Genomic DNA, 24,354 nt, shown 5'->3' with positions numbered 1-24,354 from the left:
AAAATATACCTTAAAGGTCCTGCACACCCACAGTAAACCCACACCGGTGAATTCAATTATTTTGCTTAATTGGGTCTTTTCTCAGGACTGTGTGGAGATGTAATAACCCAGGACCTTTTAAAGTGCCAAAATTTGTTTATATCAATTGAAATGACCAAGATCCTGCTTTATCAGTTTATCTTGAGGCCACATTTTATGGAGGTGTTCTGTGTCATAAATTATGCTCATAACAAGCATATTCCTGAATAAATCTATTTCATTTGTTTAGTTGACAGTGATAGGATACACGGTGGTGGTGGTGTCAGTAGGGGCCCACACCTCCTTTTTGCCCTATAGTGCCCCCAACTGCATCAATCTAGCCATACATAACCATGTTGCCGACAGGACATGGGATGGCAGGACTGCAATATAAATATTAGCCTTGCTTTTATGTGAAATATACATTATGTATATTGATGAAGACACTTTACATTGGAAAAGATGCAGCCCAAACATGATATGTGATACCTTCAGGTCTCAGCAATATCAGCCTGGAGATGAAGCGTTTACAGCTTTATAAATTGATGGATTACATCACCCCCATCAGGCCTTTGACAGGTATGTTTTAAGTACCAGACCACTCTTCTACCCAGTGTCTAACAACATATTACATTTCTTTTTAATTTATAGTCTACATGTGACATATTTGCTATCTCATCTTTCAGTATGAAAACAGCGTTCCACATGTGAAAACAAACAGCACACTGGAATATTTCATTCACGTTTCATAAAATGTAAAATAAAATGTTAGTGCTCTATTCATAATTCATGTGTACAAATACAGTGTACTTGTTTAGTACAAGTACACTGTACAGTTTTGAAGTACTTGTGCTTGAGTACTTTATTTTCATATTATGCTTCTTCTATACAAATTTTACATACAAATGCTGCTATCATGTTAATCCATTATGATAATCCTTTAACATGGAGTCAATCTGCATCATGAATAGCCATCTTTTACGTTTGACGTCTTCATTACATTTTGTTGAAAATATTTACAAACTGTTGCTTAAGTTGAACTTTGAATGAAGGAATTTTAAAACTAATTTAAAATTGATTGAAATTGAGTATTTTATATTGTAGTATTGTATTGCTATTTGTATTCAAAGGCTCAGTTTTTCCACGACTCCATGAACTGTTTTTTATTGACCTACAGCGCCCTCTCCAGGCCAATCAGAGCACTTTATTTCAAAATGCGTCATCCCCTCTAAAGATGTTTATCCCCCCTCCACTCAAAACACACATGTAGTTTCAGTCGCTGCTTCATAACTTTTTATTTCACCACATGAGAACACCTCTCGTGACGTCACGGCCCCCTCCCTCTCCCTCCTCCGCCCTCAGCCCTAAACGCACCAGGGAAGAGTGTCGGTGTATCAGTGCGTCCGCCGCCGCCGGCTGCTGAGCGTCTCTCTGCCCACATGCACGCAGCGAAGCTGCAGACTGAGAGCAGGACCGGCTTTGGGATTTACCATTCCGAGTGAACACCTGGATTACGAAACACAATTTTTATTTTCATTTTTTTCTCTCTATTTGTTTTGTTATATTTCTCGAGAAATAAACCTGCCAGCATGTCTCGCACTCCAGATGGTGTGAGCAAGCTCACTGAAAGTACATACAAGGTGAGTGAGCAAATATTGACAATGGATGGATTTAATTCTTGGTAGGCTGAATTGGGAAATCTGCTTTCCACAGTTGGGTTGTGATTTGTTGCATTTTAACCCTGACTATAAATCACAGCAATAACAACAATAAAAACTGTTAAAGAGAGTTATATGCTTGTCTTTTATTAGGACTTGTAACTCTTTATAGGAGTTTTATTTCCTTTTTTGCCGTCACGTTGCCAAAAAAACCCTTTCCAAAACATCCGATTGAGCTCCTGAAACCGTGTTGTTGTTTACAAAAGAAACTATTCAGCACTTCATTATCAACCTGTAAAGTGCAACAAAACCGCTGTCACTTGAGGGAAACACCCTGGTATCTGATTATTTATAGATGCATAAATCACAGCTGACCACAGTGCCGTAAACCCTCTTGTTTATCTGACATGTGATGAGAAAGTTTTGCCTACCCCATCAATCATCCTGACACACAATGATTTGATCAAGAGTCATTTTATGATGAGTTTAGTCTGTCTAGATTAATCCAATCAAGTTTACACTGCTGCCTCTCACCTGTTAAATGCAGGTGAGAGTGTGTCAGGGTGTGTGTGCTTGTATATCCCTTGACAAAAAGACAGAAGAAAACTAGAAAAAAACAGTTTAGATTAAAAGTTAAATGGCTGTTTTATGGTTTGGGGTTTACATTTAATAGTAAAATTAGAGTTAGATCATTTTTTGTGGAATATACTCACTGGTGTGTGTGTGTGTGTGTGTGTGTGTGTGTGTGTGTGTGTGTGTGTGTGTGTGTGTGTGTGTGTGACAGACAGAGAGAGAGAGAGAGAGTCATACCTGTGGTTTACAGTGTGCCACAGTTTCAGCTGGGAGAGCAAGAAAAAAAGAAAACAAGGAACCTGTTTCCCTTTTTTTCTCTCCTCAGCTCTGTTCTTCTCTCTGTGTAAAGTCATACCTGCCCCTTCATTGTTCTATTGAGGGTGTGCCAGGGGAATAGAGACAGGGAGGTGAACAGCACTTGATTGTTGAGGCATTTCAATAGAGAGTGAGAGAGAGAGAGAGGGAGATATGGGGGGCTGGGGGGTGGGAGGGGAGAGCGCTGAGGTTCATGCCACAAATAGCTGCCACTTTGTGTGAGACTTCGCTCTTTTGAGGGACTTGTAAAGCATACGTGAAGGGTCAAGTTAAAGATTGAACGTTTTATTGTTCTCACATGGTGATATTTATAGAGCGATGGCACAAACACTTGCACTTGTTTTCATGTATTTCTCTTCTCCACCCACTCCCACAAAAATAGCTCTCATGAGTTTTATTACATTCAACAAGCCACCTTCTTCAAAAGAAAAAAAGAAAGTCATTAGAGAAGTTTGTAAGTAAATAGAAAGTGACTTGGAAAAGTGTTAAAAATTGTATAATTCGGGAAAGGAGCAGCTGTGCTTGTTGCTTTCTCCACAATCTTAAATCTCTGCTCTTTGTCCCAGAATGTGATGGAGCAGTTCAACCCAGGCTTGAGGAACCTGGTCAACCTCGGGAAGAGCTATGAGAAGTCAGTCACAGGTAAACAGGACAAAATGAAGATACATGACACCTAATGATCAACACATCTTAATGTGAGCTTTGACGCTTACACAGCTCAGCTTTTAAAATCCTACAGCTTTAGTTGAAAATTCCTTCACATGAATTTCACCAGAACACAAGCTGATACATGAAGTCTTCGTTTCCCAGCCAGTAACTTGATGATGTGTATCTGTCTCCCCACGCAGCGATGACCCTTGCTGGAAAGGTCTATTTCGATGCCGTCTCAAAGATAGGAGAGAACGCTACCGTGTCTCCAGTCTCCAGGGAGCTTGGTGAGTTTAATGCGAGCCCAGGTTAAATCTACCCACAATGAGCGATATCTCCAGGGAGTCTACATCATATCCACGCTCAAGTGTCTCTGCTGAGAGAATAGAGCTTGGAAAAAAGATAATGATTCCTGACCTCCATTTCTGCTGAAAAGTACTTAACGGAATAGTTTGACATTTAGGAAAATACACTTATTAACTTTCTTGGTGAGAGTTAGATGAGTTAAAAGTAGGGCTGGGCAATATATTGATATTATATCAATATTGTGATATGAGACTAGATATTGTCTTAGATTTACTTATATGTACGTAACGTAATATCATGATACGGCGTAAGTGTTTTCTTTTCCTGGTTTTAAAGGCTGCGTTACAGTAAAGTGATGTAATTTTCTGAGCTCACCAGACTGTTCTAGCTGTTCTATTATTTGCCTTTACCCACTTACTCATTATATCCATATTACTGATGATTATTTATCAAAAATCTCATTGTGTAAATATTTTGTGAAAGCACCAATAATCCTTTTTGCAATATCAATATTGAGGTATTTGGTCAAAAATCAATTTTGTCCATATCGCCCAGCTCTAATTAGAGGCATTTTTGCCCATTCATTATACTATAAGGCTTCTGTCAGCAGCCTGGAAACAAGCAGAAAAAGCTGGCTTGGCTGTTTTAAAAAATGACAATTTGCATCTATTTCTTGTTAATAACACAATATAAAATTTTAATTAGTGAGCATTAGAGGTGCTTGTAGGTGGATTCTGTTACCTTCGAACAGCCTTCGAATAGAGCCAGGTTAGCTGTTTTCAACTGTTTCCAGTTTTTGTGCTAAGCTCAATTAATCAGCTGCTGCTATTAGCTTCATGTTTACCCTACATACACATGAGATTAATATCAATTTTTTCATCTAACTGTTGACAAGAAAGCAAATGTGTTCATTTCCCAAAAAGTGAAACTATTCCTTTAAAGTCACCATGAAGTAATGAAAGTGACTTTTTTTGTCGTGATCATGTTATCACTTCAGTAACCACCTTTGTTTCCCACAAACATTCTGTTGAATTATGGAAGCCAGACATCATCAAAATGCTTTTTCTATTCCACACCTGCATGCAACTATCACCCCAAATGCAAGTTAACTATACAAATATCTGGAAACAACACTGATTGAAGCCTTGTGGCAGAGCAGCAGCAGCAGAAATTCGTTATTTTCCATGGTCTACCTCTCGCTCTGATCGAAGTGCTTCCTCTTCTTTATCTCCTCTGTCAGGCTGCCATCAAGCTTGTGCAGGTTGCTTTTCATCCATCCTATGACTCATCTCCAATTATTTTATTAGCGATAATATTTGGAGCCAAGCTACTTTGTACTTTGTCCATGCTATTATAATTCATCAAGTTGTTTTTGTATTCTGCTGCGTCACACCATAATGCGGGGGGGTTACAAATTAGCCTCGTGTGAGCTCAGGTTGATGTGACGAATGAGAGCAGGGCAGTTAAAATGGAAAGATAATCCTGTCATTCAGCCCTAAAGGAAAATTGTGACCAAAGTGAATGTTAAGACCATTTACATCATTCTCCTTTGCCTCTGGAAAATATAGCTGTGGATTTTCCTACTACTACTTCTGACCAAGTTCCCTTCTTTTAGATGGCATTTGCAATATTTCAAGTAATAAACAGCATTTCAATGGATGAAATGTCAGACAAAGTGAAACGATGTTCACAGAGCTGTCGCTGTGTGAAAGAGACGGGATTAGGTATGTCTGCCACGTTTGGTTAAGATGTAAATAAAGGAATAAGGAAGTTTGTCAGTGTCTGAAAATGACACTATGAACAATGCCTTTCATAATGCTAAATGGACAGCCTTGCCAAAAAATCCAGACTCCCAGACATCACCTCTCCTCTGCTAGTCAGAGACATTTTCTGCCTTTTCTAATGCATTCGTCTCATATATACTAGTGGTTTAGATAAATATAGATACACATTTCAGACTTAAAGGTCCAGTGTGTAGAATTTAGTGGCATCTAGCAGAACTGACTTGGCAGAAATGGAATATAATATTCACAAGTATGTTTTTTATATGTTTTATTGAATTTTCCATCATAACAGGACTAAAAGGGTGACAGCAATCTAAAATTTAGAACATAACACCGTACAGCTCAGCACAGATGATCAAAGAAAAGAGAAAAAGCAAACAAACAAACAGAAAAAAATCCCAAAAAGGCAAGTCTGTCAAATATCTCATATCATTTTGAGTCAGCTATCACAGTATCAAGTAAGTCATGAGGTTCAGCGGGATATGCTCCAGTATTATCCTATGCCAACCAGAAATCGTGGGAGCCTTACAGGAAATCCACTGACGTAATATGTTTTTCCTTGCACAGAATGTCAGGACATTGAACAGTTTTCTCAAGTTTTTCAAGACTACACAGAGTCTAGACTAGACTAGATTAGACAGTGAAGCTTCAATGTCCAGACAGATTGAGGAAGTCTAAGTACGAACCCAGTCCATCACATATTATAAAAGGGCACTTAACTGATATTTTTGAGGTCTGGAAGATCCAGGCCACCCACCTCACTTGGGAGCTGTAAAGTGGACATTTTAATTAGAGGTCTTTGTTTACACCAAATGAAAGAGCCAAACCAGCCAGAAAAAGTATGAGACTCTGTCTAGTCAGGATATAGAGAGGGAGTTCCAACACTCCAGGTCCTGCTTGATTTTCACAAATAATGGACTGAAATTGGCTTCATCCAACATCTGCTGGACTTATTTTATACCCAGAGAGAGCATTAAATTGGGTGATAGTTTTTATAAGGTGGTGAACTGGTGCGGCGGGATTAGACAGAAATAATAAAATAATAAAATAAAATATCATCAGCGTATAAAGCAATTTATGACATTTCTGGCCAACAACCAGCCCAGATATTGCAGGGTTGCACCGAATTGCCTCAGCTAATGGCTCAATCACCAACACAAATAGCAGTGGGGACAGTGACACCCCTGTCTGCTCCCCCTTGGGACCTCAAAGTTTCCTGATCTGACCCCATTGGTTATGACTGCTGCCATCAGGCGATTATAAAGAACCATCACCCATTTAATGAAATTGCTGCCTAGACCAAATTGCTTCAGGGTAAAGTACAGATAAGCCCATTCGACACAGTCAAAAGCCGTCTCTGCATCCAAGGACACCACAAGACCATCTATTGCAGACATCTTCTGATGTTATTACCAGAATTACGGCCTTTAAAAAATGCCTGTTTGATCTCCCTTAATCACCTTCAGGCAGTCCAATAATATGTATACTTTTCCTCCTGCCTCTGTTTTTGAGGTCATCAATGTGTTCAGCCATGCTTTGCATCTCTTTCTCGAGTGCCTTAATCCGTCGGTGGGCCTGGTCAGAAGCCTACTCCAGCCCTGAAATTCTCTGTCCTGTTGCTGCAGAAAGGAGCGGCTCACTCATCATTTATTTATTCCAAGTTAATTCATATTGAACATGTTGAGTGGCCAAATTGCACCAAATTCGAGACCGCACTCCCCTGTGTCCCAAGCAGTGCATCCGCCTAGTGTGAAGTAGATCAGATGAACAGTTCTCAAGATATGTGAAGGACAAACATACAGACAGAGATTCCTTGCTTTATACAGAGAGATAGCTTAACAAAAGGCAAGGTCAAGTGCACTGGTCTTGCTAGCAGCTGCTAGCTGCTAGGTAGGAGGCTAGGCAAGTTCAAGGTGCATTTGCTCCTGCTTTAGTTCTTGGCATTTTTCAATGGTGTCAGAGCAACTCAAAAAGTACTCATCGATACTCATATTAATATAGCTGATGCAAAAGCACTAGACTGATACTACTTAGTGTGCAAGAATAATTGATACTATCAATGTTGTGGCGCAGAGCTCAGCAATGTGGACTGTCCGCTATGCTGCAAACTTGAATCCCCCCTCATAAGTATGTTTTAATTAGCGTATAATCCCATTAAAATAAGAATCGCTGTGTTTTCATTACTTTAGAATGAGCCCTTTATATCTACAGAGGGAGCAGGTCCTCTTTCATGGAGCCTGCCATGTTGCACTGCCATGTTTTTACAGTATCCCAGAACGGATGAGCCAAACACTGGCTCTAGAGAGGGCCTTTCATGTTTTTTGCGAGTTTTGCACCCACTGTAGGTTCTCCTACACGCTTGGAAGGGGAGGGTGCCACTAAATCCTACACACTGATCCTTTAATGATGATTAAACACTGTTTATTACACATCATGAGACCACTTTTGATACTCAGACAGTAAAGGAAAAAATGTATAAAAACCCTTTAGCTGCAAGTCAGCTAGAGTTAAATTAATGTATTATTATTTTTATATGTCTGTTACTGTTGAGACGTTCTTTTTACACTGCTGTTACAAAATACCACACCTGCCAGTTAACAATGCCAGTACTTCATCACTTCATTTAATAATATGTTCATCTTACACGGCCTGGCAGTGACATTTTCACTGCAAAACAACAAGGTGAAACAACTTCACAAACGCCAAACTAGTTGTTGCATGAACATGTGGAATGTTATGGATTGCAGCTTTAATCTCAAAAATACAATGTGAATAGCATCAAATCTGGCTTTATGAAAAGCTTCTCATTGGTTAATAGCAAAAACGTCCAGAGAATCTCACTATTTTCTATATTGTCCTCCTGTAGTTTCCCTTTTTTCTGTTTGCCATTAGGAAGCATGTGTAGAATTTGTATGTGGGAGTGTACATGTGGCTGCAGAATATTAAGAGAAAAAAATGAAACAAGATAGAAAAAGAAAAAGAACCACTGAAATTTGATAAAAAGAAAAAAATATGTTGCACTGTCATTATTTGACCCCAATCACAAAAATCCATCCCAAAATCTAAAAGAGTTTCTAGTAAAAAGGCACATGCAGTCTTGAACTCCCGGCGCCTCAGTCATTCCTTAAATGCCTGGAATAGATGACAACGAGACGGTGTGAATTCTCTCACACACTGCAGCAAGCGTAGTAGCCAACACACTGAACAAATACACAGACAGAGAAGACTGTCTTCCCACCACTGACCCTCCTCATCCCCTGTTCTTCCATCTGCCTCACCAAACCCACTGTCGGTCTTTTCTGTCTGTCTGCAGAGGCCAAGGAGGCTCAAACTGTATGGAAATGACTGCCTTAAGTGAATCTTTAATCCTTCTTTCCCTCACTGAAAGAACAATACATGATTGAGGTGTACAAGTCACAGGATTCAGCATAATTTCCTTTAAACTGCACGCTGTCAAGAGTGATAGACAAAATACCTTGTACAATAGATGTTGTTTTGACTATCTCTCCACTGCAGACACCTGTAAAGATTTTTTTTTCTCCAAGGTGATAGATTGTTTTCTTTTCCCCCCCTCGGTGAATGGTGTGGTGTAAAAAAGCATTTGCGTCACAGTGGTTGACAAGTATTTGCAGAAAGTCACCTGAGGCTTTTTATTTCATACCGCACTGCTCCTTGTCCACATGACTACAGTTTGTCCACATTTTCTCTTTCAGGCTGATGCCATAATGGAGGTGAAAGTGTTCTATAAATAAGGAAACACGTCTAGTCAAATGTCAAAACTACCTAAAGGAAAACTAAAAGAATATGCACAGTGAAAGGCTGCAACCAATGTCAGTGATCATCTGCTGTGTGATCTCTTTTCTCTTACCATAACTTTAGGAATAGTAAAAAACTGCCACTTTGCCTGCTAGTTATTTGCAGAAGTTCTGATAAAAGGCAGTCTTTTGAAAACCCCTAGAATAAATTTCACCCTATGACCTACTTCAAATCACCACATTATCTAAGCTCTTCCATCTGTGATCATTTAATGGGCCAATTAGAACCAATTACACCAAACTGTTGCAAATGTTAAAAGTTAAAAAAGTGATCTGGTGACAGAGCAAAAATGATGTGAGGACTATACAAATGTAGTATGTACCTTAAATATCCCTCTTACAAATGAAGTGTTGAATTAATAAGCAATAAAATAAACCTTGTTCAATTCAATCCTCGTACAGGTTTTACAGCTTTACAGGCTTATGGTGGCTAATGGTAACATAGGAAAGATACTGCTGTGTAACTGACAGAAACTGAGTCAGTTTGCTGACTTTATGCTACTTCTCCTTCTTGTGCAAATGTTACACTACATTTTAGCAAGTCATATACATTTGATTTTCTTTCACATAGGTAAAACAAAAAGTAAACAGACCACACTTAACCAGAAGACATTTTTGTTTCCTGCTTGTGGTCCCCTCAGTCATAGCTAAAGCAGCTATAATCAATATTTTTCTTAATAACAATGTATCAAATGACCTTGTGTAATGTGAGAGGCGTCACTTGTAGTGATGAACCTACAAAGAATCAACTTTACAGAGCTGTATCGCGAGTTTCAGCTCATTGTTTAGCTGTATGGTCCCCAACTTTACTGTTTCGATTCACTTTAAGCGCTCATAGCATAGTTTTTGGACAGAGCAGTTTTTGGGCAGTTTTCAGAGAAAAAGCTTAAAAACCCCCACTGTGCACTACCTGCTCAGCACCAATCAGCGAACAGACACAGTTACCGACTAGCTGGTGAACATAGTGGAGCATTTAGCAGTTAAGAGCTAAGATATTTCCCTCAGGGGTTGGTGGAAACCAAAAATAGAGCTAAAAGAGAGTGAATATTGGATTAACATTCATCATTCATGGAGAGAGACACATCTCCAAATTAATGATAATGTTGCTCCCTAACTGCTGGATGTGTAAATAAGCAACTTTAAGGCTACTAATTTTACATGTGAAGTCACACATGATTATAGCTTGACATTAGTAAATATAGCTTTTTGTCGCCATTCATCTGTAATACAGTGCCGTGGCAGTGTATGTCGTATAACACTCTGTATATTTAAAAGTCATAGTTTTCAGTGGGTGTACAATTAGAAACTTCCTGTGCATGAGTGCATGACTGGACTCCTTAGGGAGTTGCCATTCCACTCTGAAAAGCAGCAGGTATTGAGGGACTGAAAATGTTACTGGAAAAAGAATAGCACGATCCCCACCCCTTCCACCCTTTCTCTGCGCTGTTTGTCAAGCCTCAGTCGAAATTGTTTTATGAAATATTGAGGTACACTGTCAGCATGAGAAAAATGGTAATGTCAGCCGGAGCGATTTTTTTTTTTCCCACAGAGAATGCTGATTGAGAACGGAGAGAGCGCTGAGTGTTTCCCGCAGATAGCTTCTGTAACAGATTTTGGCTTTTGAGAAGAGGTTGATGTCATGGTTAATAAGAGTTTTTGTGGCATTTCAACCATCTGGCTTAGAGCTATTTCATGAGACAGTTTTACTCTCTAGACACGACACACAGTATTGCCTGTATCATCAGGCGTGTGTGATGGGCAATTCATCTTTCTTTACAGACACAATATCACCAGAAGCATCTGGTGTCAAAACCCAAAAGTCAGTGAAAATACACCTCCCTTCATTTTTACCCGTGTCATATTTTGTCTGAGAGAACCTGGAGCAGACTCATCTCTCCAGGCTAAAAAAAAGAGGAAAAATCAACAGTTGTCTGGAGCAAAACTTAGGAATCAATATCTCCTTGTTAAGAACTTTATGGTGGGCTCCTTGGGCCTTTTCTATTTGAACCTGCTAAGTGCTTTTCTCTGGATAAAACAAATGAGACTTGGTGATGTTAATTTGTCAGTTTTAGAGGTGCTGGTAGGCAGGCTAGCTGTTCCCCCTGTTTCCAAGTAAATGCATTTCCCAAAACATTTAGCCTAACTACTCCTGCTCATGATAGAAGTATAGGAAACTGCTAAGGACAATTAGCTGGATCATTTATCCAGGCTCTAAAATATCAGCCACACATATACAGATTGTTTTACCAAAGCAGGCAGAGACTGATAACAATAAGTAAAAAAGCAGGAGGGTGGAGGTTATTTTCGAATAGTCCACTTATTGTTCATTCAGTTATGACTCTTCTATCGTAACACTCCACAGCTCTCTTAATCACACTGGACCTCAAACACTCTCATTTTGCACCCACCATTAAACTAAAGCCAACTCCAGTACACAGGGAGTTTCCTCCAAGGGACCTCCAAAGAGACCAGTGACTCACTTACCGCTCAATAAACCGTAATGTAAAACCTCGTCACACCTCAGTTCTTCCACAAAGATATCTCATGATTCTTTCTGACCTCTCCTTTGTTTGCTCAGCAATTCGAGTCATTTTATTGACTGTAATATATTTCAACCAGTATTTAGTGGAAATCACCGTCTATAAAAATTTTCAGCAACTCGTTCTTTATTTTCTCAAAATATATGAAAGACACATGCCGTTTTAAGGTTATTCAAGGTTTGCTTTGTGTTTTTGTGTTAAATAAACAGAGATTTAATGGAGATGCTTGAGGCTGCAGTTAGTTTTATGCGTTCTAGTAAGAAATGATGTTATGTTCTGTGTGTGATGGCAGGTCATCATTCTGCGTTAAAGAAGTTGTCACAGGTATTGATCTGCAGCACACACAGTAAACATGCTGAATGGTAGTAGATGCTCAAACCACTAAACAGTAATAAATTAATACAAACCAAAAAAGGTTGTTTTTTGATCATCATTAGTGTGATAAACTGATGATCAATACTCAAGGGGGCATATTTGATTGGTAATAATGCAAAGTGCTCCAAGCTCTTTGGACAGCAGCTTCCACACACAAGCCTCTTAGTATTTGTGTGTGAATTGTGTGTACAGTTGTGTTAAAATGTGTATCACCCAAATGTCAGCTTTTTAGGAACCAAGCAATGCAGCTTTTAGTTCATCCAATGGTTGTTGACAAAGCAATCTCACCTCAAGGTTATGGAGCTTTCAGTCATATCACATTATCTTCATCGGCAGATGGCCTAGTTGTCATGAAATGTAGATGTTCTACTTCTATTTTTTTTCTGAGCACAATTTGCCCGAAAGTTTAGTTTCAAAGTTCAGTCTTGACCTTGGAGACAGCGGTTGAGAAAACAATCTCATCTCAAGGTCCATTTATTGGCTGTTCTGGAGCTTTGTCGGTTGTGATTGGATGTTAAAACAATTAGTTCTTCAAACGTACTCCAAGTTGTAGGAGTTGTAGATTCCGTTCGGTTCAAGTAGATGACAATTATCAAAATTGGAGTTGTGAAGTTTTTACAATGACAGCAGTGCTATTTCCCTCAGATGACAGGATTTTCTTTTACCCCACAATGGATGACAGGAAAGTTAGAAAGATCTGAGTCCTCTTGGTGCAACCTCTACCACAAGGAACTGTGAGTGTAGAGGGAGTTTAACCACTCACCGGTTCATGTGTTTCAACAATTGATCACAGTGACATCACTGTGATAACTGGAAGGGAGTAGCTCATCTATGGCAACCTCCAAACAAAGTCTCTCCCCACCTGCACTGGAATGTGTATGATTGAGATCCTGACTCACATAGGAGGTGGTCACACTCTATCACACACACTGCAAGCCTGCGCAGACAAGCCCAGTGATGCATGAAAAGTTCTTACAAAACCGCAAGAACAGATGATGTGTGCACTCAGCAAATAGAGGAAGGACTGCAGGTTAGATTAAGTGGTGAAATAAAGAGAAACAGGTCATGTTTTGCTCCACCAACGTCATCTCATATTGCACAGTTACCTTATCAGACACCAAACGGGCATTGGCTGTGTTGGCACAGGGTATTTCCAGCTCATAAATCATTTCACCTGTTGACAATGTGGAAGGCGTTGCTTGGTGTCCTATCAACAGTCCTTTAAAACAGGCATTTGATACAGGGAGCGTAAAGATTGCTTGAAAATTACTACCAATTCAGTCATTACAACACAAAAAGAAGTGTCTTTTTAATTGTATTTTTGACGCTTTTCAGCATTTACTGTAAAGGTACAGTTGGGTTATGGATATTATTTCCTCCTAGTATTTATCTTCACATCTGCAAGCAACATGTAATGGATTAAGAGGTCAAGGGTCATTTTTTTAAGTTGTGAGCGACAGTATCTGAATCAGCATACACATACGGTAAACTTGAGGTAAACTGGGTGGGTGTTGTATGAGCAAGTCTAGAAGAGAATAGGCAAAGTATTTATAATAATGAATCATAAGTCATATGAGTGAATCATGGAAGGTGCAGCTTTCCACAGAAATCTTTAATCAACTCTGTACTGGCCTGTGTAAAAATCCTTGTGAACATGGTGTGTATTTAAAACTGTTTAGGTGAGATTAGATTATCTTGGTACTTAAAATCCTCAAAAGAGAACAAATTGTTGGCAACAGACGTAGATTGGAGATAAGATAAATGGAGGAACGTCGCCTTGTGATGTTGTTCTTTTAAGTTGATGAACATGAATGGCAGTCCTTGCCATGGATTTATCTTTCATAGTTTGTCATTCACACTTTTTTACTTTATACACCTCAACTCACACCTTATTTCCATGGAGAGAAACCCTTCAAGCATCTCTGACTTCTTTACAACATGAGAGTCTCTCTCTCTTTACCCTGATTCACCCTCTTCAGGTTGTTCATCTGACAGATTCATGCCCCATTACGTCTTTAGGCAGACTTTCACACCTTGTTAACCCCAAAGGTGAAACCTGCAGGTGTACAACAGCCCCTTTGAACCCCCCTCCTGCCCTTTCTCAGCCTCCCCCTTCCATTCCCGTGCCGTCTGTTGTTGGGGCTGTACAAACAGCCCCCCGCGCCCAGCGCCACCCCTCCCCGTCCAAGCACAAAGGCAGCATTTACCAGTACGTTCTGGTGACCTTCAGAGGGCAATGTTGTTGTAGCTGGACGCTGCCTGCTGGATCACAGAAGCACAGCTCTGTATCAGCAGGTCATTACGTTTGTTTACTCTGAGTGTGTGGGTGCAGGGAGGAATGTCAGGTGTTGGGTCAAATGTGTATGAGTGTGTGCTCATTTTCACATTTACTTATGTTAAGGTGCTGATTGCTAACATGGGCAACTTTTAGAGATTTTATAACGCTAACGCTGTCTTGACTTCATCTTAAGGTGTTGAAATTCTAGTTTTTCTCTTTTCCCTCACTGTCCTAAACTGTCACATGTCCAGATATGATGTCCCGTACAGTTTTCACAGGTTTTACTAGAACACTGTGTCCTATAGTAAACCTTGAGTCTAGATTTCGCCCCATTGTGATAGAGGTAGCTCTATAAACTGCTTAGCTACGATTGTCCACCTCTGTTTACAGTATTGACTCACTGCTATTGTCTCATGTCATATGCTGCTCTATCTGTGGTGCAGCCTGTCTGTGAATGGAGACTGTTCTGTATCTGACCACAAAATACCAGAACATTTCATACAGATTACTTATTCACAGCTGTTCAAATACTGAGAAGAGATAAGTCATCTGTAAAATATATGCTTTAAAGATGTATGCAAGTCTTGGTGAAAACACTTTTTTATTGTTGATGGTGCTCTTTTACAAATGATTGTAAAATAAAGTCCTCTTGAATGTGCATCTTTTCATTCACTGCTTTTGGGTTTGTTGTTTGCTGTCTGTCGTGTGCCTCCCTTAAAAACTCCTCTTGACCCTAGTCAGGATACAAAACCACAAAACCAGTTTCTCTTTCTTTGTACTGACCTCTCTGAAATATTAAAAGATGTTCCTGATGTCTTTCTAGGTGTGGTCCTGATGGAGATAGCAGAGGTCCAGAGGAAGGTCCACAATGAACTGGAGGAAAACGTGAGTAGCCTTAAAAGATACATCTGATGATATTCCATGTTGTTTTTACTGTCAACAAATCCAATGAATTGATCCCACTAACAAGTATTTCCTGTGTTGCCAAAGCCTGATATAGCTTATTCCTAGTGAGCCACATCGTTGGCTGGGTGACATGTTTCCTCATTACCACGAACATAAAACGGCCACTGTAGTTTATTTTGCATCAATCCCCAAAAAAGCAGCAATGATTAGTTGATTAATTGATTAATTGATTAATCAGCAGAAAATGAATCCCCAACTATTTTGATAATCGAGTAAAAATTCTCTGGGTCCAGCTTCTTAAATGTGAATATTTTCTGGTTTCTTTAGTCTTCTAGGAAACTAATAAACTGAATATCTTTGGGTTGTGGGCTGTGTGTGAACCACAGTGACACAGTGCTGTTTTAGGAAATTATTTCACCTTTTTAGAAATAAAAGTCTATTTTTGTGAACAATTTTTTAAGATTTACACCTCCAGAAGGAATGAATGAGCTGAGTGGCACTGACACGTTAGTAGTACAGGTAGTAAGTATTGAAAAATGGACTAACACATTGTTGGCTTCGGTCTTTACGTGGGATTTATTGACAATGAGAAAATATATGGACTATAGAAAGTGGACACCCTGCCTCCTCCTAGCCTCTCTTTAGGTTGTTCCCTACAACTGCGCTCCAGTCTGTCTGGTCCTGACTCAGAAGAATGAAAGCAACATAATGGAACTGAAGGATAAAAAGTGAAAAAAACCTCTCCTATGTTGCAATTTTGTCATTAAAACAACTTTGTACATGGACAGGTCCCCTTTTGAGCCTCTATGAGTGACCAATTGTCATTCCTAGAAGTACTCTAAGGCCAACTTCACAATAGACAGAGATTGGCCATTTGTTACACTCTCCTCTCTGGACACATAACCTCGACAACCCTTTGAGCTCATTCCTTTCATTTGAAAGAGTTTCAAATTGTCGTAGCAAAAGGTGAAAGAGAGTTTGACATGGGTGAAAAAGCCACAGAATCATTCCTGACCCTGTCGCCGCGGGGTGGGTGAAATGCTACGAATACCTGCGAGCGACGGGAGGTATATCGAAGTGTCACCAGTTTAAACATGGCAACGACTGCAACACAACACGCAGTCTGACATAAGAAGAGTTTTGGAAACAGGCACAAACATGCAAATAACGTCTTGTGCACATGACAGACTTACTCTCATTTCTCTAAGTTACCTTTTGACTTTTCTGGACTGCCTGACTGTAATGTATTTGTGAGAGGGAAAAGTTGTAAATGTTTAACCTTAACAGGCTGATAAGCTTTCCCTAGTGCGTGGAATCTTTTCCTCTCAGAAATTCATTATCATGCATTCCACCGGGTCACTCCACTCTTATCATAACACTGCCATCAAGCCATGTGACTGAACTGTACATTGTGCTTAGAACAGAATGATTTATGTTGAAACAAATATGACGTGTTTTTTTCTCTCTCTGCAGTTCAAGAGATTCCACAGAGAGGTCATTATTGAGCTGGAGAAGAAGACAGAAATGGATGTTAAATACATGAATGTAAGTGACACAACAGTGTAAATATCCACCAACCCAAACCAACCCAGGCAAAGCTTAGATTAAAAAAAATAAGTTTAGCTCAAGGAAGTTCATTTCAAACAAAGACATTATTTCAGCTTCTCTGCATCTGTGGAACGTTCGTATAATGAAACCTGCAATCTGCTCATCTCATCAATTCCTCTCCTTCACTTGTCCCTTGCTTCACTTGTCAAATGTCTCCTGTAGGCCACCTTCAAGCGCTATCAGTCAGAGCACAAGTTGAAGCAGGACTCCCTGGAGCGCTCTCAGACAGACCTGAAGAAGCTCAGGAGGAAAAGCCAGGGCAAGCACTCATCCAAGTATGAGATCAAAGAGAACGAGGTGAGACTGAAACCAAACCCACCCCAACTTTTCCTTCCTCTCAAGACATAGTATGCACTCATGGATGTAGAAATATGCTTCCAGGTTTTGCTTTATAGTTGTATTTTGATATTAAAGGCACGATAGAATTGATGACAGACATTTAAGATGCATATTCAGTCACTTAATATCCAAAAAAGAAAACATCTCAAGTGTCCTCAGATCTGAACACTCAGCACAAGAGATGAAAAGCCAGAATAGAAGCTCCTTTGTAAGTAGAACAAGGGACTAAAACCATCAAAGGTGTCACCACACCTCTAGCTGTTTGCAGATTCTTACAGGGCTTAGACCTCTGCTCCCTGCGTTCAGCTATAGACAGAAGATTGTGTTTTCACTGAAGACGTACACACCCAGATTTGCACAAATGTATGCAGGAATGCTCACATGCATGCAGACACACACACAATTCCAGACCCTGCAGAGACGAGGAAGGTGACTTCAATTTTTCCTGAATGAAGATTTCATGTAAAAAAAATGTCAGATGATACAGATGGATTTATATAGTATAGATTACAGTATGGAAGCTGCACTAGGTTTGTTTCTCTTCTCCAGTGCACAATGCTTTATTCACTAAATATTTCCAGCTATCTTGCCTTCATCAAGATGGTAACTGACTTTAGTTTCCTTATACAGTACACTCATAAATCACCATAGAAACCAAGTGTACAAAAACAAACATTACTGCGACACATTTTACAATATTTACTCCACCTGGCTACATGTTTCTGGGAACAAGTATAATCCAGTTGACTAGTTCCTCATTTAACAATCTCGGGCGTAAAGTCAAGAGTGCCAAAAACATTTGAAGCATAGTGTGTGATGTTTATTTTTGATGGACTTACATTGATGCAACACTGGTCTTCACCTCGCTGTGTGTATGTTCTTAAAGTTGGAAAATCCTTTGTTTGGTTTGGTTTGTAAAGGAATCAAATGCAAACAGGTGGTTGAACATGAGGACTTACTGATGTCACACTTTTGACTTACCGTCTCTCTTGCTGCCATCTCAAACTCCTACATGTCCCCATGACTAATGGTACTTTATGTTTTGAGTGGATGCTTCTGATATTAGATTTGTTATTTGATTTCTGTGCATTCTAAAATGATACATTGCTCAGACTAGCAAAAAAAGATGTCACGGAAAAAGTAAAAGAAAAAGTAAAAAATGAACAGAGCCACAGTACTGTACATGCATAACAGCCGTGTGGACAAACAGCAATGTGGTCTCATAAAACCTCGTCTTTTGCTTTTCAAAAATCACATGTAAATTGTAGTTTTACTAGTCAGTGTTGACATCACCTTGCTTGAGTAGGTTTGTTGTACGATGCTCATTGGGCCTGACTTTTACTACTCGAACTGTCCGTCAGCAACAATCATTCTAACACCTCAGACTGTGATTTGCTTCGTAAATCAATGTGGTGAAATGGAGGAGGGATTTGTGTGTGTGTATGCTTGAGTAATAAATCCTGTCCCTCTCTTGTTTTAATTTATTGACTGTTTTCATAGCCTCACTTAGATGATGGATGATGTGTGAGCCTGGCTACTTTCGAGAGGATTATTAAACAGAGCCTTTAATTGAAAAGTCAAGAAGTGGTTGCAGGTTGTAAAAGGGCCGTTGTTGTTTAGACACTCGATTTCCATCTCTCTCCTTTTCTTGGCACGCTGTTCCTTTCTTCTCTGCTGCTTAAATTGGTCTCGTGTTTATTTTTATACTTGAATGGCACCTTGTAAAAGACACCCATACAATAAGTCTTCTTATCTGGGTGGAGCTTAATAGCCTGTGCCTGGCTCTCTAGGTGAGCTGAAACTGGGGCCCCTCCTCCTCACAGGTTTTTATTATCTGATAGAAATGGCTCCAGCACTGTACAAGAGAGGTGAGGCTTACCGCCCCAGCTTTCTAATAATCATGCAGCGTAGGGCTTGAGAAAGCCGCTCAGTTCTTTGTGTCTGCTCTCCAACCTCTCGCTGAGAGTCTGGGCGAATGTTTGCTGGGAAAATGGGAAATGAAAAGCCTTGATTCAGCGTCTGACAGGCTATCGTAGGGAGAGTGAGAGAGAGAGAGAGAGAGAATGAGATCAGACAGTAGAGCAGAGCCCTTTAGAGACAGGCTGCTTTACCGTCACCATGACAACCTGAGGAGAACGGGAGAGAATAGGGGGAGTGGGTGTGAAATGAAGGGCCGGGGGGGGGGGGGGGGGGGGGGGGGGGGGGTTGAGAAGTCATTTTAAAGAGTTTGATTTTGTCAGGTCCAGTCGCCCGTCTGCGCTGTGTGACAGGCAGGATCGTTCTCAGTCTCAGTGGGGAAGGTGTGTCTTTCAGCACACTAATTTGCTTTCCCACTGAGCTAAGCGCACTCCACGAACAGCAGGAAACTTATCGTTAAACTATCGACTTTGATTACAAAACTCATTAGTGCCTCGATTAGTGAATCGGACACAAGCACGGAAACATTAAGCTGTGGCCACCGAGTTAGCTTTAATCAGTTTTTGCTCAGTAAGAGACTTGAGAGCTTGCTTTACACTCAGGTCAGCACAAAATCTGCACATCCCTCCTAATTGATGCCCTGTAGATTCATTCTGTACGCCTACGTTAATTTTCAGTGCACCTCTGGAAAATACTCTCCAATTTTGTTGCTCATTTGAAACCTGAAAAGTTTTGAATCCCACACCCAGTCCTTCTGACCTCCTTGTTGACCTCCTCCCATGACATGACTATCTGCAGTACATGGAGACCATCTCATCGCGCCAGATGGACATGCAGAAGTTCATTGCCGACGGCTGTAGAGAGGCGCTGCTGGAGGAAAAGCGGCGTTTCTGTTTCCTGGCGGACAAACACTGCATGTTCTCCTATCAAATTAGCAACTTCCATGAGAAGGTAAGAAGGGACAGAGGAGTAATCCTGCATAGTCAGACTGACACAGTAGATTTTTAAACATGGTCTGTCTTGCTTTCTTTCTTTCTTTCTCCGGTGTTTCCAGGCCAAAGAGATGCTGGCTGTGAAGCTCCCCAGCTGGCAGGAAAAGTGCAGCGACATCACCAAGGTCCCAGACACGGTGGAGACAATGATAGATGGGCTTTCCACCACTCCAGAGCAATCGCCACTTGTTGAACGCTACAACAGGGTGAGCGTTCATGTATGAATTCATTGTGTTAAACCACGCACCAAAGCTGGTGTCACAATGACGAGTGCTCTGTGTCACCTGTTACTTTGTGTTGTTTTTCATCACATACACATATCTCATGCTCAAGATGCTTCAGATAAAAGCAATGGATGAAAGCATGGCCAGATAGTTCACAAATAGTGTAAATCATGTAGATCTTGTCTTTTTGTTGCTTGTAGTTTATCTTGTGATAGTGCTGATATCTGATGTATCAGATGGAGGCTGTTGTGTGTAAATTGACTATCATTAGCTTGCTATCAGCCACGGGAAATCCTGCATGTGCTGTTGTTATTGCCTTCTTTTAAAGTCCAATCAGTGTTTTGGCCATGGCTGTTTATTGCAGCATAGACTGTTAAAACATCATTGCCTTGATACGGACTTTACCCTCGCTCATGCACATGACGTCTTTCAAGTAAAACGCTTGTTATGATTTGAATATTTCCAACTCATATTTTGTCACATTATGACATCTGCTAATCATGTTCTCTGTCATCTCCTCAGAACAACATGGATTCTGCGGTGCCACCTCCAGCACCGCCAATAAAAGCTCAGATCAGTCCACTAGCCAACATGTTCAACCAAGAGCCTAGATCTTCACTCACCTCCTCTTCAGACAAAAACTCAGGTAGACGGCTGAAACACTTTTGGCTCCCATGAATGGGACATCTGTTTTACATATTGAAATTTTGATCATATGTTCCTTATCAGGCTTTATTGGTGTACTTCGAGAAAACAGAGAGTTAGATGAGAAGATTGACACCATATTTGTAAGACTACAGCTGCAGCCAGTTAGCTTAGCTTAGCACAAACACAGGAAACAGGGGGAAACAGTTAGCTTGGCTTTGTGCAATGTAAACAATCTAGGCAGCTGGTAGAGCTTTAGCTTTAAAGCTCACTATTTGATGGGGTTTTTTTCACTGTAACTGCTGAGTTATTGCTCCCAGCCAAGAAATAGTCTGGCGCTGGTTTTTCTATAGGTTAAATGAATGATATATAAGTGATGTGTTACTGAGTGAGCTTTAGAGATGCTGGTTTGCAGACTTTGTACCTTTGGACAGAGCCAGGCTAGCTCTTTCCAGTCTTTATGCTAAGCTAAGCTAACTGGCTACTGGCTGAACCTTTATATTTAATGGATAGATATGAGCCAGAGAGCAAATAAGTGTATTTCCCAAAATGTCAAACTACTCCTTTAAATGAATTACCTATAATTCTAACTTTTGACATGCCACTGACAGTATCACATCTCTAATCTCTGTGTTTGTGACCCTTCACTGCCTCCAGACCAGGGCAGCCTTGGAGAGGGCAGTCTGTCCAGGTCCCCATCCCTATCGTCCGGTCTCAACATGGCCAGGAAGCCACGAGTTAGGACCATCTTTCCCCACACGGCGGGCAACAACGACACACTCCTCAGTTTTGACGACGGCGTCATCATCGCTCTGCTCATCTCAGAGGAGAAGGACGGCTGGCTGTACGGAGAGCTAGAGAAGACACGGCAGTAAGTTTTTACTTTGGTTATATTAATCCCTTTTTTATATGACATGTTGATGGCTTAAGCCACCTCAGCTCAGTTAACCTAACCTGTCAATTTGTAAAACTGAGTGTTATCATATTACGAGTATGAAATTAGAGTTAGCTCTATAAAGATAGGGAATTTTAAGAGAAAAAACATGAATGAAAATATTGTTTTTTATGGAGATATAAATGATTTTTGTTAATTTTGGTGCTTTTCCCCCTTACAATGAGTCATAGCTTACCCATCTTTTTATTTTATTCAAGTCCCATGGAAAGAAAAAGACGAAGAACAATAATGTCTGTGTATCCAAACCCTTAATAAGGCTTATTCCTCTTCGCCATAGGTGTCCATTGTCCAAAAACTATTAAAAACACATCAATGAGCTACGCCGTTGCACTTAGTGACATGTTCTCTCATTACCACGAACACAGGCACTGTAGTTTATTTTGACTCAATTCCACATACACTGTCCTCCTGCAATAAATACTCATTAGCATGCAAAATCTGTTACTGAAAATGGTCCCCACACAATTTATTCCAGTTTGAGTAATGTTTGCTATAATCTACAGTGCCCAGTTGTTTTAGGAAATTGGTTTTGGTCTTTAAAAAAAAGGGGGAAAGTATTGAGATATGGAATATAAAATGATTCCAGTGATATATATAGTTTTTAAGTCGTACATAACTTATTAAAAATGAATCACAACGTTCTTTTTGAAATAGAAAGTTTTATTGTAGAATCCCTTCCTCTCACATGCTGGATTTAAATACAACCTTTGGTACACCCACAAGTGGAAATGTACTTTCATTCCAACAAATATGCGGCAGCACTGACACACAGGCGTTTTTCACATGCCTCAGGTGGCAGTACTAGTTTCTGCTATGTGTTTGTTAATATTTCGCTGTGCTAATACATCATGCCTAGAAACAGTAGAGTATGTCAGGTATGTTTGACATGACAGTCGTAAAGCTCGATCTTTCTCTCTCCTAATGACAAAACCACACACACACACACACACACACACACACACACATACACACATACTCCAGGTGCACGCACACACAAACAAGAGAAATATGGTGTTTTATAAGTTGTGCAACAATGACAAAATGTTTGATTTTTCTTCCTCCGAGACATGTGATGATGAGTGAGTGAAATGAATATATCAGGCAGGATTTTTTAAAAGCAGTTATGGTAAAATCAGGCAGTCGTACAGCAGCTGTGACTGTATGTCACCTCCAGACTGCAGAGAGGGAAAAATGTTCTCATTCTTTCCTGTTTAATATTCTCCTATATAAACATACATTGCACCTGTTGGCCTTAATGTGTCTTGTTTGCACAAATCATGAGGTCCGAGCCTGTTTGTGCACACCAAGTCATGTTTGTATTTGTAACTGCAGTGGAATAAATCTGTGAAGTAGCCTCTGGATTGCATCTGTGATCAAAATCATCTTAAACGCCTCTCTGGATCAATTAGGACTTATAATGTAGGCGAAAGGATTACAGAATGCTCACAGAGCTTGTGTCAGAGCCTTTTTTTTTCATCCCCACTTTGAAACAAATTAACACGAGCCTTATCTGCTCCCTGTGCGTGTGTGTGTCATTAAGAGCCTTTTGAATTGGAGTGGTTTTAATGCAGTCAGTGGCGGTTTGTCAAGAAGAGGACATGTTGGGAATAAATCACAGTACTTTCTGTTTCTTAGCAACAAATCCATTTCATTGGCCATCTTTTTCTCTAGACGTGACTTGGAGACAACTTCTGAGTCTTACTGAGCAAAACCTGCTGTCTGTGATGTATTTTCTATCTGTTATGTGCATCACGATCTCATGTGTTGTCTACAGCAGTGATTATCAACCAAATAACAGATTTATTTGTAGTCGGGAGGAGAAAGCTTGCGTGAAAGTAGAATGAATGTCATTGTCATTCCAGCTCTTACTATTTGATATATTATTGAATGAAGTCAAGCATCTGAGCATAATTCATTTATCATTTTAGCAGAATTGATTTTTGGGCATATTATTATGTCATCATGCAGCCCACTCAGGCTAATAAACTTATACTGATTGAGAGATGTATTTTTTCAGATGACCACAATATAAACAATTTCCCTGATTAATTGATTAAATTGTTCAGTCTATGAAATACTCCACTTGTTTTGTCTGAACCAACAGGCAGAAGTCTATAGATATTCAGTTAACTACCACATAAGACAGAGAAATGCAGAAAATCCTCAGCCGAAAACAAGAACATTTGGCATTTTTGCTTGATAAATGACTCAAACGATGAATCAGTTATTGAAATAGTTGCAGATTAATTTTCTGTCAGTTGACTAATCTACTAATTGACTAATTGCTTCAGCTCTAATCTTTTTTGTTGAATGTTTTATGGTTTAAACTTCTATTTAGTCTTTTATATATCACTCCTTTGTTGGAATATTGGAGGTTATTGCTTTAATAGTAGTAAAAGAATTTATAGCTCATACTGCATCTTAGAAAGAATAGTTTTAACAACTAATGATTATCCAT

The 24,354-nt window shown here is 39.9% G+C and overlaps 1 protein-coding gene across 3 annotated transcripts in view; it reads left to right on the top strand.

Annotated features, from left to right (window-relative positions):
* Positions 1 to 1,268: 1,268 nt before the first annotated feature.
* The window catches only part of baiap2l1a (BAR/IMD domain containing adaptor protein 2 like 1a), a 29,289-nt gene continuing 6,203 nt past the window's right edge, over positions 1,269 to 24,354 (top strand). Inside the window, exons 1-10 of one of the 3 annotated variants that reach the window (XM_067576350.1) lie at positions 1,269 to 1,658; positions 3,131 to 3,206; positions 3,413 to 3,499; positions 15,134 to 15,195; positions 16,690 to 16,761; positions 16,987 to 17,121; positions 19,879 to 20,031; positions 20,135 to 20,278; positions 20,819 to 20,942; positions 21,599 to 21,812. In XM_067576350.1, coding sequence (XP_067432451.1) covers positions 1,608 to 1,658; positions 3,131 to 3,206; positions 3,413 to 3,499; positions 15,134 to 15,195; positions 16,690 to 16,761; positions 16,987 to 17,121; positions 19,879 to 20,031; positions 20,135 to 20,278; positions 20,819 to 20,942; positions 21,599 to 21,812 — 1,118 coding nt within the window. In that variant the 5' untranslated portion in view covers positions 1,269 to 1,607. The remainder of the gene's footprint in view (positions 1,659 to 3,130; positions 3,207 to 3,412; positions 3,500 to 15,133; positions 15,196 to 16,689; positions 16,762 to 16,986; positions 17,122 to 19,878; positions 20,032 to 20,134; positions 20,279 to 20,818; positions 20,943 to 21,598; positions 21,813 to 24,354) is intronic. The other 2 variants (XM_067576348.1, XM_067576349.1) reach the window with 2 other exon arrangements.

Source organism: Thunnus thynnus, chromosome 20 (genome assembly GCF_963924715.1).
Source record: "Thunnus thynnus chromosome 20, fThuThy2.1, whole genome shotgun sequence".
Lineage (NCBI taxonomy): Eukaryota > Metazoa > Chordata > Actinopteri > Scombriformes > Scombridae > Thunnus > Thunnus thynnus.
This window is presented reverse-complemented; position numbering and strand designations above follow the sequence as displayed.